This window comes from Nelumbo nucifera, chromosome 1 (assembly GCF_055504915.1).
Source record: "Nelumbo nucifera cultivar China Antique chromosome 1, China Antique-T2T, whole genome shotgun sequence".
NCBI classification, from domain to species: Eukaryota; Viridiplantae; Streptophyta; class Magnoliopsida; order Proteales; family Nelumbonaceae; genus Nelumbo; species Nelumbo nucifera.
The window spans coordinates 112,745,575-112,760,765 of NC_142649.1; the positions used below are offsets into that span (position 1 = coordinate 112,745,575).

Genomic DNA, 15,191 nt, shown 5'->3' on the forward strand with positions numbered 1-15,191 from the left:
GAATCCAGATACATCAAGTACGTTGACCCTCTGGATTTCCCACGGTTTTGGTGCTTTCCTTGTGAAATTTGGTTTGTACCAAAAAAAAATCTGATACTTTGCCATCTCTTGTCAGATTCTGAAAGGTGACGGTTTTTACATCGTTTCAATCTTATTACTGACAATCTTCTACCAAAAAAAATAAAAAAACCCTTGCTGATAACCATGCGTGGTAACAACCACAACTTAAGCCTGCAGTCGATCTTCTAGCTATATAATGGCTCATGGTTGGATCCTTCTCGTTGTTTTGTGTGTTGGAACTGCTCTCTTCTGATTTTGATATTCTTGTACAACTTTATTTACTTCACTTTCTCTGCTACAGCCTACAATTACAAAAGAAATGATCTAGATACTGTATTTGGAGAGAATCAACCTGGCTAAATTGAAGACAAAACCCAAGATAAATTGTTCCCTAGAGTTTCTAATTATTTAAGCAATCCATTCACGTACGTATGAGGCAAATTAATGTGATCTGATGTCACAATTCATGTTTACATGATTGGGGATCAATTTATAGGGCAATGATCAGTAATGTTATATTTGCTGTAAAGATGAGGAAAGAAGACGGTAGGAGGAATTAAACATATTACAGAGTAAACCATGTAACTTTTGTAAAGCTGATGAGTGTGATAATGAATTCTTTTTTCAGAAACTGGATTAGTTATAAATAGAATGTGCAAATTGGTCTCGTTATGTTTTTTAAATTTTCACCCCAAGTGGAAAAGTTATCCATTTGAGAGATGGGAATCATTTATCCCAGGTGCAAATCCATGTATTTTGTATTATTTTATATGCATTTGCATTATACATATTTGTATTTGTACTCTTTCCAAATTAAACTATAGGGAAAATAACTTTACCATGGGGCTCGGCGGCTTGCAACTTACAGAAGAGAGAACACAGTAAAATTGGTCAATGGGAACCACTTTCCTGCTGACCAACCTTTTGCTATCAGCCAAGGTTGCAACATGGGAACTTGGACTAGCTCAACTCAAGCTCAACCCAAGTTTCTACACAAGCTGAACCTGAGATTTTGGGCTTAATTAGAAAACTTGAGCCTGACATAAACTTGGTTTGGGCTTGGCTTGAGGCCTCAGATAGCTATGCCTTACCCCATATGTGTGTGTGTGTGTGTGCGTGTACGCACGCACAAAATATGCATATGTACATTTATAAATAAAATTTGTACATATTTTCAATTAATTCTATTCCTAAATTGAACTATAAAGGCCAATAAAATTTGAAGTTTGGTTATATAAAAAATATATTCTTAAATTCTCTCAAACCCGACCAATCTGCCCAAGTTCAACTAAACTAGCCCTACCCAACCTTAGCTTGACCTTAGCCAGAGACTTGATTAGGCTTGGGTTGATAAACTCAAGCTTAACTTTGGGTTGGGTCAGGTCCAAGCTTCAAGTTTACACCTTTGATCCAATCTGTTTGAGTTGCAAACCCATTATTAACAAATCTGGGCCCAAAGTTCATGGCTTTTATTTTGAGGACCTTTTTTTTTTGGGTAGAGAAAGCCATGACTATTCATGCCATACAACTTGATGTCGATATTATCAGTCTCAGTCCACTCGAACTGGATTGGAGACAATACTCTTTGGTCACTGAGTCATAGTTCGAATGGTTCGACTATTCACTAATATTATTACTTCTTGGTTGAATTTTCAAAAATTATTGACGAATTCACTATTATTTGAAAATATTATTAATTATTTTCACCAAATATTATAAATTATTTAAAATTCCAAAAAAATCTGAAATTATATGAAAATTATGTGAAAAAGGTTTCCTGAAATTTTAGTATTTTCAGATAATAAATAATTTTTACTATTTCTTGAAAATATTGAAAATTATCTTTACATTTGAAAATCCAAGTAAATATCCAAAAATTCCATTAATGTTTAAAATTCCAATAAATATCTAAAATTTTTTGAACATATCTGAAAAAAGTATTTAACAAAATTTTCCTTTAATGATTTTTATTAAAATTTAATAAATATCTTAAAATTGCGTCAGAATTAATGAGTTTTTATATGACATTAATTTACTACTGAATTTTCACATGAAATTAATTTTTTATGAAAAGAAAAATTTCAATTACTTAAATTTTAGAATTACCTATTTTTTTCAAAAATTTGTGATAATTATTATTTTCAAAAAAAAATTCAGTGGACATTTAAATATTATTAATGAATAATTTAATTATATAAAATTGATAAATATTATTTTTCACTAAAATATTGAGTTTTCCAATAAATATCTGAAAAATCAATTAATACTGAAAATTACAAAAAAAGTATATGAAATTATTTTAATATCTGAAAATGGATTTCTGAATATTTTAGTATTTTCAGATAATAATTAATTTTCAATAATTTTTTAAAATATAAATTACAATAAATGTTGAAAATTTCCTTAACATTTGAAAATCACGATAAATGTGTAAAGATTTCATTAATGTTAAAAATTCCAATAAATATCTGAAATTATTTGAAAAGTATCTGGAAAATAATTTCTGGAATTTTTTACATAAGTTTACCATGTGATTGACATCCTTTTGATACTTTTTGTATTGGATATTAATTTTTGTTAGCATCATGGGTCCCCGCAGATTGCAATTGAAACTTAGTTAAAATAAAATGCCAGTGTAGTTTGCTTCAATAAGAATATTTTGATGATTTCTTGGTGTGATGACGTACATCCTGTACTCCAGCTTTAATACGTCATTGTTTCGGATGTGCTCCTCACAGAGCGCACCTCATACCGATCTTACACTACATCCCACCCTTGTATATCTGTGAGGAGCAGATCCGGACTCACATTACATATACAATTATTAACCGCCCCTATATATTGAAGGAGTTCGCATCTCCGCCCCACCGCCTGCCGCCCCACAAACGCCCCACACGATAAGCAATTGCCACATGTTCAATCTCCCGCGATAGAGTGTTCCCGCGTGCGGGTTAATAAAACAGCCTTTGTTCGTTCCGTTAGCTTCAAAACGTTCCCGCGTGCGAACGCCAAGTTTTCCTTTGTGTAACGAGAAAGCTTATCTGAACAGGTGCATTCGTCGTCCCTTCCTCTTCCCATTTTCCAACTTCTTTCTTTCTTCATCACCTTCAGCAGCAAGCACCCTCCGGTGTTATCTCCTCTCTATCCCTACTTCGTCCTCACTTTATTCCTTTCATTGCCGACGTCATCACCTTCTCCAGCCACGGTCACCGGACGCAGCTCCACCCATCTTTTCCTCCTGCCGCTACCTCTCCCATTATCTTTCTCTCTATTTTCCTATTCTCTCTCTTCTGTCTTTCGTTCATAGTCACTCCACGCCTTCTTTTTTCTGCTCCGTTCATCTCCACCGACCAAATTGGTCCCGTTACCATCTCGACAATTCTTACTCTCTCTCTCTCTATCGAACTGCTCGCTGCAACTGTCTCCATTGTCCATCACCTCCTATCCTTACCGTAACCCACCATTTTTTCAATCTACAACCATGCAAACACAGAGTTGTCGTCCCTTGCAACTTCGTCATTTCCACCCTCTGCAAGTCAGTCCATCGCCGCTTCAACCTCTTTTCGCACACCGAACCGCTATCTTCGTAAAACCATCTTCACCTCATCATCCATCACTGCCATCAACTGATCTCTCTCCCCGACTCTTCTTGTTACCGTACTTGCCAACCTCTCTCCCACCGCGCGGTGTTATTTCTCACCGCAACCACCACCGCTGCTATTCACCACTGCAGTTACACTAGAACATCACTGAACCACCGTTTACCAACCACTCTGCTCACCGAACATTAATGATGGAATCACCTTTCACCAATGAATCAACTACAATGGAGAAGGGGTCATTTTTTAAAATGTTGATTTAAGGTTGAGGGAGCGGAAATATGAGAAAAAAGAGGTTTGAAATCGTTTCGGGACTTACAGAACGAACAAACGGCCGTTTTATTAACCCGCACGTGGGAACGCTTATCGCGTGCGATTGAACATGTGGCAGTTGCTTATCGTGTGAGGCGTTTGTGGGGCGACAGGAGGTGGGGCGGAGATGCAAACTCATATTGAAGCCTTTGAAGGAAAGTGTTAAAAAAGTAGGTGAAGCAGCCATACTTGTTCCATGATTAATTAATGTCACAACACAAGCAATCGTTTTTTTTTTTTTTTACCTACGACGTTGGTATGGCCCATATATATTATTTATATTTATATACATTTTATATATATTTATAATATTATATATATAAATAGTTGTATACACAAATAAATAATTTTTTTAATTTTATTATACTAATTTATTTAATTATTGTATATATAAGCAGTTGTATACACAACATTCATATAAAATTAAAATTTTAAGTTTTTATTAATTTTTTTAAATAAATAACTTTGACTTGATGTACGATCAGACCTGGTCCAAGGCTCGACCATGGGCCAGACCAGCCTACGGTACAACACACACAATGAGAGCCTGCATAGATCTGAACCGTGGACTATACCAGGCCAACCCCAAATTTTTCACCAAAGAAAATAACACAGTCCACTTTACACCTCTATATATTTTTATAGCCTGAAAACATCAAAATTGTATCTTCTTTTCACCAAAAAAACAATAAATACTTTTCGTTGGCAAAAAAACTAATTAATATAACTACGTACTTTAATACTTGTATACATTAGATAGCATTCATGGACCATGGTCTACATCTTCTATATCTTCTGGTTCTACTACTCAAACATGTATTAGTTACAGCATAATAAGTTGGAAAAAGCATGCATGCTAAGTCGTAATAACCCACAGATCTGTTCTAGAACAGAACCTATATATATATATATTAAACATATATATGACATTTGGAGGAGATAGTTATGGTGTCATCATCCGTTGGAACTCCTGAAAATCGAGGACGCCATTGCCGTCGAGATCGAATATCTTGATCATGGCCACACAGTCATCGTATGATTTGGAGTCTCCAAGTCCAAGGCGGGTAAACATCCGCTGCAAGCCTAAGGGTGTGATGCAGCCTGCACCCTCTTCCACTTGAAACATGTCGAAAGCCTGTTTCAGGTCGTCTTCCCCATCACGTTCCATCAAACGTACAAAATCTGCAAAATCCAACAAATTGTCTCCATCGGAGTCAAGATCACTTATCACCTCTTCAGCCCTGTGCCGTGACATGTTTTCGCCTATGGACCCGAAGTAGGCTCTAATCTCGTAACTTGAGATCTTTCCATCTCCATCACTGTCCAAGTAACGGAAAACCTTCTGGAATTGGTCTTCTCTTGTGCTGCCCTTTGGCGTAAGCTGAGCCAGAGGAGGAGGAGGGGTGCTCCTTGAGCTGTTGTCCCTGTCAGTTTTAGGAGGATGAAGGCGAGGGAGGTTTAACTTGAAGCTCTTGCTGGAAAACCATTTGGATGGCTTCGGGATGCCTAATGTTGCCATTAGAGACTTTTAGAGGACTGGTTTCCACGTACAACAATGTAAAGATAGATAGTGACGAATCTGGCAGACTACTTATAAATAGCTAATAACTAGCTAGGCTGTGAGGGGAGCAAGTTGAGCTGTTAGTTTGCAGTGCAGAGACTGAGAGACAGCAGGTTCCCAGAACTATGACTGGGTTCAGGGCAACTTACCAAAGAAACTTGCAAAGAAGTTGCGTTATTAGATAGAGGAGATGGGTAGGTCACGTAAAAACATGGAGTCGAGACTGCAGAGAGAGAGAGAGAGAGAGGAAGCTGCATCGCAACTTCCTGGCGTACCAGCAAATTTCTTTGCTCTCTAGTCTCTCTTTCTGTAAAGTAACCTCGCATTAACAAATACAACCTTCTGTCCATCTCTATCAAGTACGGACGATTCAATTAAAGTCCATTCAGGGCTCAGGATAACTTGAAAGGTGGAGCGTGGAGGTGATTTCCTCCACACTATCCACAGATATTCTTCGTGTCCTAACTTAATCCAATATATAATTATATATAGCTAACGACGCATTGAGCTACTTTTTGTGGAGCCAACCATACCACCAGCCGTCCGTCCAATCCGTCCCTCCACTTGTAACACAGGGTGTGATGAAACTCCAATAAATTAAATTAAAAGGATAAATAGACTGCATTTCACCTCAAAAATCAGAAACTATATAGCCTCTTATATATAGCCTCTTATATCCCTATAAACCGTTGCACGTGGATTTGGCGTCATGTTTTTTAAAATCGGATTTGATCATATGGACGGACTGGAAAAATTGGGAATCGGTCAGGTGATTAATTCCGTTTTTTTTCAAAATTGGATTTTTGTCAAAAACGCTGATTTAATCAATAAACTGTTGATCCGGGCAGTTGAATCGTTCGAAACGTTTGAACCATTCAATGTTTTGATCGTATTTTAATTTCTTTTATTTTTTTGTCAGAACGGGCCAGCCATTCAACCCGAGAATTAGACACCAGACCGATTCGTTGTCCAGATCAATTTTAAAAACCTTCTTTACATCAATTGACGGTCAAGATTCATCCCACTGTACAGTAAGATTAAAATTTCTGAGATGTACTGAACAATAAAAATATCTGTTCACCCTATTATATTGACTGTGAACTGTGCAGCTGTGACAAAAAATGATATAAAAGCAATAAAGGATGAGACGCCTTTTCCGTTCTTACCGTCTGATTACATGGGTATTCAAGTTTTAAAAAAGGGAAATTTGCAAATTAATAACCTATATTTTGGGCCTAGTCTCATTTTTGTTCCCCAACTTTAAAACATGTCCTCTGTCTAATAACACAACTTGTTTGCCTTTGGTAGAGGAGAGCCTGTAGCAGCGGCAACATCTGCAACTTCTCCCTTGGATCATATCCCATTTCTAATCGGTAGTCAGTTGCTACCAAAATGGGGGATGGCCCCGTCCGCATCACTGGCTCCAACTGAAGTCGTGAACAGAGCTCCCAAGTTCTCATGTCAACCATCCCACTGAACCAAGTTATTCCCTTGAAGTTGAATAGTCGCAGAAGCGTCTCCATCTTTAATTGGGCGTTATTAGTTGCACCATGTAAGCATTGTTTTTCCACTCATTAAAATCATTTGACAACCGTTTTGCTAATTCGAAGATTTGATTCAAACTATCGTGGGTATTTGCATAGTAATTCCCGAATCTTAGTAGTAGGTAAGTCGACTTTCAATCGCAATTGAGTCAACCTTCATCATCTATAATCGCAATTGTGTATAGGCATACAAAAAAAAAAAAAAAAAGATTGCCGCTTTGGTGGCCGGTGCTTGGGTAATCTCTAGAGAAATTAAAAAAAGCAAAAGATAATAACAAAATAAAGAGTGTGAGGTCATAGAGAACATGCAATAGCCATATCAACTTATAATCAAGGTTCAAAGTATCGATATGTATTGAGCCGTATCAGCTGATATGTATTGTATCGGAAGCTTCCCAATACACCCCTATATTGGGTGTATCTAAAAAAAATTAAAAAAGCTATTGATATTGTCCAATACGCCTCTACCAATGTATCAGTTGTATTGATATTTTGAACCTTCCTTGTAACCATTTCTATTGCCTGATATTTGGCTTCAACAGATGAATGGGAGACTAATGATTGTTTCTCAGTCTTCCATGAGAGAATAGACGATCCCAACATAGTCACATATCAAGTTGTGGAGCGATGTGTTAAAGGACACATGGCCCATTTTGCTAGTGCTGGATTAGCTTTGATGGATCGAACTATCCTTTTATCAACTTGCATGTGTTCCTCTCATGGATTAAAAAGCTGAGCTCAGGTCGTTTAATGGTCAAGTACATAAAGCGACCTACCAATCTTCTGTATCGCAAAGGATCTATTAGTAATGGGCTCTCAATGTCCATAAATTGTCATTGTTGTTCCATGGGATGAAATATTGTGTTTGCCTTAAGCATTTCAGTCTTAGTAATGATGTCTAAGGCATATTTATGCTAGCAAAAGGAAATGCTTGAATCTGTCCTAGTGATTTTGAGGACTAAAAAATACCGAAGTGGGCCCAAATCCTTGAGATGAAAGCATTTATTAAGATGGGCTTTAAGAGCATCAATTCAAATTGGGCCATATCCCATAATGACCAAATCATCAACATAAACAAGAACGGCCACAAAAGAGTCAGATTGTGCAAAAGTAAAGAGAGTAATCTGCCACAAACTAAGTGATTCCAAATTTACGAAAAGCATCAACAAGCTTCTCAAAACAGCAGCGAGATGCTTGCTTAAGGCTATACAAAGATTTTTTAAGTTTACATACTTTGTTCTATGCATGTTTAGGAAACACCAAAGGAATGGACATATATACTTCTTCTATCAAGTCGCCATGTAAAAAGGCATTATTGACATCTAATTGATGTAATGCCCATCGTTTAATAGTAGCATGAGCCAACAAGTAACAAAGTGTTGTCAATTTTGCAACAGGTGCGTATGTGTCATGATAATCCTGACCTTCAATTAGGGTATAACCCTTGGCTACAAGATGAGCTTTGTATCACTCAATTGTTCTATTTGCCTGAAGTTTTAATTTGTAAACCCATTTAGACATGATGGGCTTCTTGCCAAGAGAAAGATCAACAATTGTCTAAGTATGATTGCATTCTAGACAAGCAATTTCATCATCAATTGCTTTACACCAATACAGAGGCAGTTCGATCAGATCGAACTTGCCAAGGACATATTGGACAGTCTCAAGATGATGTATGAAGAGCAGAATCGTTCTACTCGACAAAAGGTTTTGAAACAGTTCATGACCGCATAAATGTCCAAAGGGCAACAAGTTCATGACCATTGTCTTCGGATGATGGGCTACATCAATGAGCTTGAAGCTCTTGGATCCGAGCTGGACCTTGCGACTCAGATAGACGCTATCCTTAATTCTTTGCTTCTTTTCTTTAATCTGTTCATCATGAACTATAACATGAACAAGCTGAATGTCAGCTTGCAAGAACTCAGCAATATGTAACGAGCAGAAGAACTTATTAAAAAGGATGAGCCTGTAGCTCTGCTTGTTGAAGCTAGCAAGACAGGCAAGAGAAAGAGGAAAGCAAAGAAGCCTCAGAAGAAAGCCACTAAGGGTAAGAAGCAGAAGAAAAGACAAAGCATCGGATGCCTGTCACTTCTGCAAGAAGACCGACCACTGGAAAAGGAACTGTCCTGCCTACCTGGAATCCAAGAAAGGTAATTTCGAAACTAGTGTTATAGAAACCAATTTATTGGTAGCTTCTGCGTCCTGGTGTATTGACTCCGGGGCTTCAACTCATGTGTGTAACTCACTGCAGGGGTTCAAGGTAAGCTGAAGGCTGAGTGAAGGAGAAGTTACGCTCTACTTGGGGACTTCTGCAAGTGTTGTAGCCACGGCCATAGTAACTGTGGAGTTAATTTTTAGAGAAGGAACTATTGTATTGAAAGATTGTCTTTATGTACAAAATTTAAGAAGAAATTTGATTTCTGTCTCAAAACTGTGTGCGGATGGAACTTGAGACCAGTCTCTATGTTCTACATCCTTCTCTAGAAAATAACATAACCGAAACTACATTGGCTGAATCCCCAAGAAAAGAGTCTGTGAAACAGTTAATCCCACGTGCCTGTGGCATTATCGACTTGGCCATATCGGTGTTGACCGAATCACAAGGTTGGTAAATGATGGTCCTTTGGATTTTCTAACTGTAGAAGATCTTCCCACTTGTGAGCCTTGCCTACAAGGTAAGATGACAAAATGGCCATTTAACGGTAAGCCTGAAAGATGTACAAGCACACTTGACCTTATACATAGTAATGTATGTGGTCCCCTGAGTGTTAGGACACGGAATCAACACGTATATTTCACCACCTTTCCAGATGATTTCTCACGATATGGTTACGTGTACCTAATGAGACACAAGTCTGAATCCTTTGAAAAGTTCAAAGAGTACAGATAAGAGGTCGAGAAACAGTTAGGGAGAGAAATTAAAGCCCTTCGATCAGATCGAGGTGGCGAGTATCTCTCTGACGAATTCAGGGACTACTTAAAGGACAATGGGATAGTATTACAATTGGCTCCTCCTGCTACACCACAACTTAACGGTGTTTCAGAGAAGAGGAATAGGACCTTATTAGATATGGTCCGGTCGCTTTACCCGCATCCTTTTGGGGTTACGCATTAGAGACTGCGATTTATGTGCTGAATCGGGTTCCAACCAAATCGGTTCCGAACACTCCATATGAAATTTGGACCGGAAAGAAACCAAGTGTCAGACACTTGAAGATTTGGGATTGTGCAGCACACATTAAAAGAACGAGTGAAGACAAGCTGGAATCCAAGACCAGCCATTTCCTATTCGTAGGCTACTCAAAAGGCTCTATGGGTTACCTATTTTATGACCCAAGTGAGCAGAAGGTGTTCTGCAATCGAAATGCACAATTCTTGGAAACCGATTACATCCTGGACACCCATCGTCAGGAACTAGTTCTTGATGAAGAGAGCTCAGGAGCAGTGGGAGATGCCCCACAAGTTCCAGGTAGTGACCAACCTAGAAGATCCACTCGGGTATCCAGGCCACCAGTCCGTTATGGTTAGGACTAGGATAGTTACCTAGTAGAAACCTTGACTAGTGAGGAGGATCCTGTGACTTATGCGGAAGTTATGTTGGACATAGATTCCTAGAAGTGGGTGGAGGCTATGAGAGCTGAGATGAACTCAATGGAGACCAATGGAGTTTGCACTCTAGTAGATCCGCCCTTCGGGGTAAAAGCAATTGGTTGCAAATAGATTTAAAAGAGGAAGAAGGGCCCCGATGGTAGGGTTGAGACCTTCAAAGCTCGTCTAGTGGCGAAATGGTACACTCAAAAAGAGGGCATCGATTACGAGGAAACCTTTTCGCCTGTGGCCATGCTTAAATCCATTAGGATCTTGCTAGCTGTAGCAGCATACCATGATTATGAAATTTGGCAAATGGATGTCAAAACTGCATTCCTGAATGAAGATCTTACTGAAGATATCTATATGCAGCAGCAGCAAGGCTTCATTGCTGTTGGTCAGGAACACATGGTTTGTAAACTCAATAGATCCATTTATGGACTTAAGCAAGCTTCTAGGAGTTGAAACATCCATTTTGACTATGCTGTCAAATCGTTTGACTTCAAGCAGAATCCGGATGAGCCATGTGTTTACAGGAAATCTAGTGGGGATAAGGTTACCTTCTTGGTTCTGTATGTAGATGACATTCTACTCATTGGGAATGATGTAGGAATGCTAACTACGGTGAAAGTATGGCTTTCACAGCAATTCTCCATGAAAGATCTTAGAAAAGCCTCCTATATACTAGGTCTTTGACTCTATAGAGATAGATCGAAGCGGATAATATGATTATCCTAATCTGCTTACATTGACAAAATAGTCAAAAGATACAGTATGGAAAACTCCAAGAAAGGAAATGTTCCTTTTTGGCACGGAGTCACTCTCTCCAAGAAGATGTCTCCCAAGACCTCTGAGGAGATTGAGGGCATGAAGAATGTTCCCTATGCCTCTGCCGTAGGGAGCATCATGTATGCCATGCTGTTCACTCGGCCCGACATTGCTCAGGCAGTGAGTGTGGTAAGCAGATTTCAGGCCAACCTAGGGCAGGAGCACTGGACTGCTGTGAAAAACATACTTAAGTACCTTCAAAGGACAAAAGAGTTTTGTTTGGTATTCGATGGTAGCTCACTACAGATCCAGGGGTATACTGATGCCGACTTTTAGTCGGATCCAGATGATAGAAAATCTACATCTGGATATGTTTTCACGATAGGATCATGTGTTGTTTGCTGGAAAAGCAACAAACAGGGGTCCACTGCAGACTCCACGACCGAAGACGAATACATTGTCGCAAGTGAGGCTGCCAAAGAAGCCATGTGGATGAAGAAGTTCGTTCACGAGTTGTGAGCAGTTCCGTCCAGCACATCACTCATCCCGTTGTTGTGTGACAACAATGGAGCCATTGCTCAGGCTAAGGAGCCACGAGCCCACTCGAAGTCAAAGCGCATTGAGAGGAAGTACCACATATTGCGGGAGATTGTTGGTAGAGGGGACGTCCTGATTCAGAAGGTAGCGTCAGCGGAAAATGTAGTAGACCCAATGACGAAGCCACTATCACAGAAAGTGTTTGAGAAACACGTGGAAAGCATGGGACTTCGGCTCGTACTAGATTGGACCTAAGTGCAAGTGGGAGCTGTTAGACAGTTGTATGCCCTTAGCTCCAATCAGAATGATGTACATTATGAATTTATTGTAAATGAATAAAGTACATATTTGATTCATGTTCCTGTGGTGTGTTTCTGTGCAATACCCTTAAACTGGACACATAATGAGACTCGTGTTAGTTTAGAATGTTCACAACCAGTGGGTCGGTCTGGGGAGACCTATCCTGATAAGGCTGACACTGATGTGCCACCAAGTCGGTTGGGGTGGCCTATCTCAGCTGCCAGGGTGAGACCCAAGGCACATGCAATGTAGGATTAATTGAATCTTTGAACCGAACCAGATTTTCAACATTGCCCTGGACCTTGGAGATTAATGGGAAAAACTGGAAAGTTACACCCGACCCCTAGACTCGATTATGATACTACACTACGTGTCGGATTGGGTTGTCTTTGATGTACCAATCAGTGAGCTCCTTAGCGGGGGTCAAAACCTGGGTATGTTGGGGCAGTCTGAGAATTCATCTGAGTGGGTGATCATAGTGATAGGATCAGCCCCTTTGCCGGACAAAGGTAATGATCGGGGATGCATTCTCATTGATGAAAACCAAGACTGCTGGCAACCGATTTCAATCGTTGAGATTTGTTTTTGCAAAATATATTTTATATGATATATAAAAGTATATATGTTATGGTTTCGAAATGTTTGCAAAATGTTTTAATTCCCGGGATCCATATAAGAAGAGAGTGCAACATTGTTCCTTACAGCCGAGGGAGAGGTCTTTTCTTGTCGGGCAATGTTTGATCATTATGGACTGAGAGGTTAAGTGTAAGACCATAGAGGGTAATACCTGATGGGCTAATCTTGCATCTGCTCATAGTCCCTGCGTGTTACAAGGTGGCTTGGCCCAGGGACCACTTAGGGTAAGTGTTGGGCCCATAGAGCCCATGTGATGGGTTTCAGGGGGTGCACTGCCCATAACAGTGTATTCGGTCAAGACTTGTAACAAAGGCTGGGCTGAACCCATGTGGCTGATGTGTAGATCAACGTTTGGGTCCCACGCCATATAAGGAAGCCTAACTGGGCAGCAGTTAGGAAGGCTAAGTGAGCACATAACCTTAATGGGCTTAAAGCCCATTTCGAACTGGGCTAATTTAATTAGTTAATTATGGGGTGAATTCTGGGAATGGATTAGCAGATAGGATAGGGTCTTAACCCTATCCACTCAGATAGTGCAGATCTAAATGTGAGTCAGATCTGTAAACCTCCTAATCTGCAGATAAGATAAGGGTTTACCCTTATCACCAAAATGGATGTTTGATCCAAATATGATTTGGATCAGCAACTCCTAATGGGATTAGGAGCTGATCCCTTTAAGGTTACAAAAGGAGGGGGCGGCAACCTTTAGAATACATACATTCACATCCTCTTGAGAGCTGAAATCACAGAAGGAAGAATTAAGCATCCTTGTGAAATTCTTTCTTGTTGCCTACCCTGCCAGTTCGATCTCCAATTCAGTAAGAGAAATCAAGATTTGATCTTGACATCAGTTCCTTGTGAAGGGACTGATAGGAAGTTGTGCTCACGTGCCATCCTACTACTTCTTGCGAATGATTAGGTTCTTGGAGAGAACACTGTTGATTCTGCTCCATCCTACACTGCGCCATCTTCAGTGGGAGCAGTCTTTGGATTCTTCCTTGGGCGTGAACACCTCCATTGAGATATAATATTTCTCTGTATCAGGTATAATCCTCTCCTACTGCTTTTATTAAGATCTGGTTCAGTTTATGGTTCAAGATTGATCATTGAAAATATGATTTTCTAAAATAGGGAATGCGATTCCCAGTTGAAGGGAGAGAAATTTTTTTGAAATTTGCCCACCTTATTCCGCAAGATTTTCGTAAGGTGTTTTCCTTGCAAGGGAACTACAGGTAAGTGATTGATGATGTAAGCTGGAGTTAGAATGCACTCTCCCCAAAATAATAGTGGTAGGGAAGCTTGGAATCTCAATGATCTGACCACCTCGAGGGTAATCAACACATGAAGTGCCATTCTGTTGAGGGTAATCAACACATGAAGTGGCATTCTGTTGAGGGTAATCAACACATGATCATTGATGCATAATTCTATTATTCATGAAATAGGATTGCATGGGCCCGGATAGACCTCGGCTCAGCACTTCAACAGTTGAGGGAGACCTGTAATCAAAGGTAGCTGAGCTCGAGCCAAGTGCCGAGCTCGAACTTTTGAGCTTTTGACTTAAGCTGAGCTCGAGCTCAAGTCTCTAATTCAAATCGAACTTGTGCTCGAGCCTGATAGTTTATGAGCGAGCTGAGCTCGAATAGCCAGATATTTGGCTCGAATCCACCCCTAGTCGGGTGTATATTGGTGAGGCTTGGGAAGGGCAACTAGTTGTAGTAGCATAGATCTGTGAGCCACTGGTAGAGTCAGCATTTTTCTTGGCTCCACGGCCTGGCTTCCACTTTCCCCAACCTTTAGGATGTCCAATCAATTCATAGCACCTATCCTTAGAGTGACCTTGACGCTTACAATGTTTACACCATATTTTGAGCCGAGGGTTGGAAGCACGATCAACAGATCTAGAGACAGTTAGGGCAGCAACATCTGAAGGATAGGTGGTCTTATGAGACATCATAGTTTGATGTTTCTCATCTTGAACTATGAGTGCATAAGCTTGATTAAGGGTAGGAAGCAGATCTAAGGCCATAATGGTGGATCTGACATTGTTGAAAGCATCACTTAGACCCACCAAGAATTGGTAGAGTCTGTCTCTTTCATGATCTGCTATTATTTCTTTGATTGAACTGCAATATCCCACGGTCACAATTAGGAATGATCACACTGCAATTTTCGTGTAGGCAACACTCTCGTGGAGTTCACGAGCTAGGGAGTTGAAGATCCATGTTATCACCATGGAATTAACCTTGATCCATGCATGTTCTTCCACCATGGACAAACTTG

At 39.8% G+C, this 15,191-nt stretch overlaps 1 protein-coding gene across 1 annotated transcript; it reads right to left on the reverse strand.

The window, feature by feature from the left end:
* Positions 1 to 4,563: 4,563 nt before the first annotated feature.
* LOC104587385 (putative calcium-binding protein CML41) lies at positions 4,564 to 5,791 on the reverse strand. The gene has a single exon (XM_010244974.3). The coding sequence runs from the start codon at positions 5,488 to 5,490 to the stop codon at positions 4,915 to 4,917; it is 576 nt and encodes a 191-aa protein (XP_010243276.1). The 5' UTR covers positions 5,491 to 5,791; the 3' UTR covers positions 4,564 to 4,914.
* Between the last annotated feature and the right edge of the window lie 9,400 nt (positions 5,792 to 15,191).